This window comes from Fonticula alba (genome assembly GCF_000388065.1).
Source record: "Fonticula alba strain ATCC 38817 unplaced genomic scaffold supercont2.3, whole genome shotgun sequence".
Classification (NCBI taxonomy): domain Eukaryota; order Rotosphaerida; family Fonticulaceae; genus Fonticula; species Fonticula alba.
In genome coordinates, this window is record NW_009242973.1 from 2,865,372 (window position 1) to 2,866,983 (window position 1,612).

General features: G+C 64.8%; 1 protein-coding gene across 1 annotated transcript in view; it reads left to right on the top strand.

The window, feature by feature from the left end:
* The first annotated feature begins 1,017 nt into the window (after window positions 1-1,017).
* The window catches only part of H696_02392 (hypothetical protein), a 1,087-nt gene continuing 492 nt past the window's right edge, over window positions 1,018-1,612 (top strand). The window contains exons 1-3 of the mRNA XM_009496293.1: window positions 1,018-1,055; window positions 1,186-1,282; window positions 1,422-1,503. Coding sequence (XP_009494568.1) covers window positions 1,241-1,282; window positions 1,422-1,503 — 124 coding nt within the window. The 5' untranslated portion in view covers window positions 1,018-1,055; window positions 1,186-1,240. The remainder of the gene's footprint in view (window positions 1,056-1,185; window positions 1,283-1,421; window positions 1,504-1,612) is intronic.

Consider the following 1,612-nt stretch of genomic DNA (forward strand, 5'->3'; position numbering starts at 1 on the left):
GGGGGGGGGGAGGGTGCTGTCTGCCGGGGGCATCCGGGCGCTCCAGGCCTTGGGAAGACTCCGAAAAAGATCCCCCGCCCGGCGGGCTGGGCCTCTGCGGCGTCTGTCTCGCGGCCCTGGGGCCCGTACCACATGCGCTTCGTACTGCCAGCCGGCCACAGTTCCCTGGGAGGGGGCGGGGGGCGGGCGAGGCAGAGTGGTCATCCTTCGCGCGTTCGTTGGAGCGTGACACACTAGGGCGCTCTGGGGAAGGTTCAACCGGGCGCTCCTCCCGCCCTGGCTACCAGGGCCGAAAGGACCGAACAGCCGGCGTGGCCCGGGTGCATGCGCGCGGCCAACCCGCACAACAGACACAACAGCCAGCCGAATAAAACCAGTCGGATCTACGCCGAGAGGGCATAACAGGGCACCAGCCCGGCCCAACGTTGGCACCGGGCGCTCCTGATCTTCCTCGGCCACCCTCCAGCCCGGACTCGGTGTCTCGTCACGATGCCCGGATGATGCCCTATCCTCGGGCCCGGGGCGGGCCGTGTTTGCTTGTTGGCCGCCGCCGCCGCCGCCGCCGCCCCTCCTGGCCCTGCCTAAGCCACGGCGGGCAGGGGTCCCGAGGCACTGACCACACGACCCGACTGGCTGACAAGTTTCCACTCGGGAGGGGGGCGGCCGGCCGGGGGCCCTTCCGGCCGAGCAAGCCACAAGAGAGGTAAATAAGAGCCCTTTTTCGAAAGATTTATACCTAGACGCAGATCGGCTGACGGGCACATGCCCCGGGAATTGTATTGCAATGGTCACATGCCCACGGGTAATGATGTTCACCCACGCACCCGCCCCGAAGGGTGGCAGTCAGCTGGAAGGCGTCCACCGCGCGCGATTGCCGTCGCCACACGCTCGGGTGCGGGGCGCATGGGTGCCTCGAGGTGCCTGTGGGGGTGCGGGTGGTGCCGTCGATGCGCGTCGGCCATCGTCTGACGCCTGGCACGGGAAGAGGCTTCAAGAAGATGCATCGTCCTGGTCTGGCCCCCCCCGCCGCCGAGCATCCCCCGTTTCCCCTCTCTGTATGCTCCCCCTCCTTGCAATCCCCCCCCCCTCCTTTTTCGTGTCTGCTTTCGCCTCCCTCCCCCTCTTTTTGACTCGTCATTCCCTTCTGACACCCCTCTCTTTGGCCATCCTCCGATTGAACTCCAGATTCGCGTAGTTTGGGTTTGTTTTCTTTCTATCCACGCCCCTTTTCTCTATCATCATGGACGGTATCAAGCAGGAGGAGGCCCTTGAGCTCCAGCGCGTATGTTCCTCCCTGCTCCCCCCTTCTGCACCAGCTTGTGAAGGCTTCTCAATTGCTGGCTTTTTTTTTCTGGCCGCCCCCTCCTCGCGTGTCTCACTCACACATACACGCTCAAATCCGGTCTTCCTGCGGATCGTAGCTTCTTCAGGAGCGCCAGTCTCTCTCCATCTTTGAGGAGGCCACTCTCCACTACACCTCGCTCTGCTTCGACAAGTGCATCGGTTCGTGGCGTCCGCGTCATTTCCCCGCACGCCCCTCCTCGTTGCTTCTTGCCGATCACTCACCCTGCCCCTCGCCACCTGTCCATCTCTTCCCCCCCCCCCCCCCCCC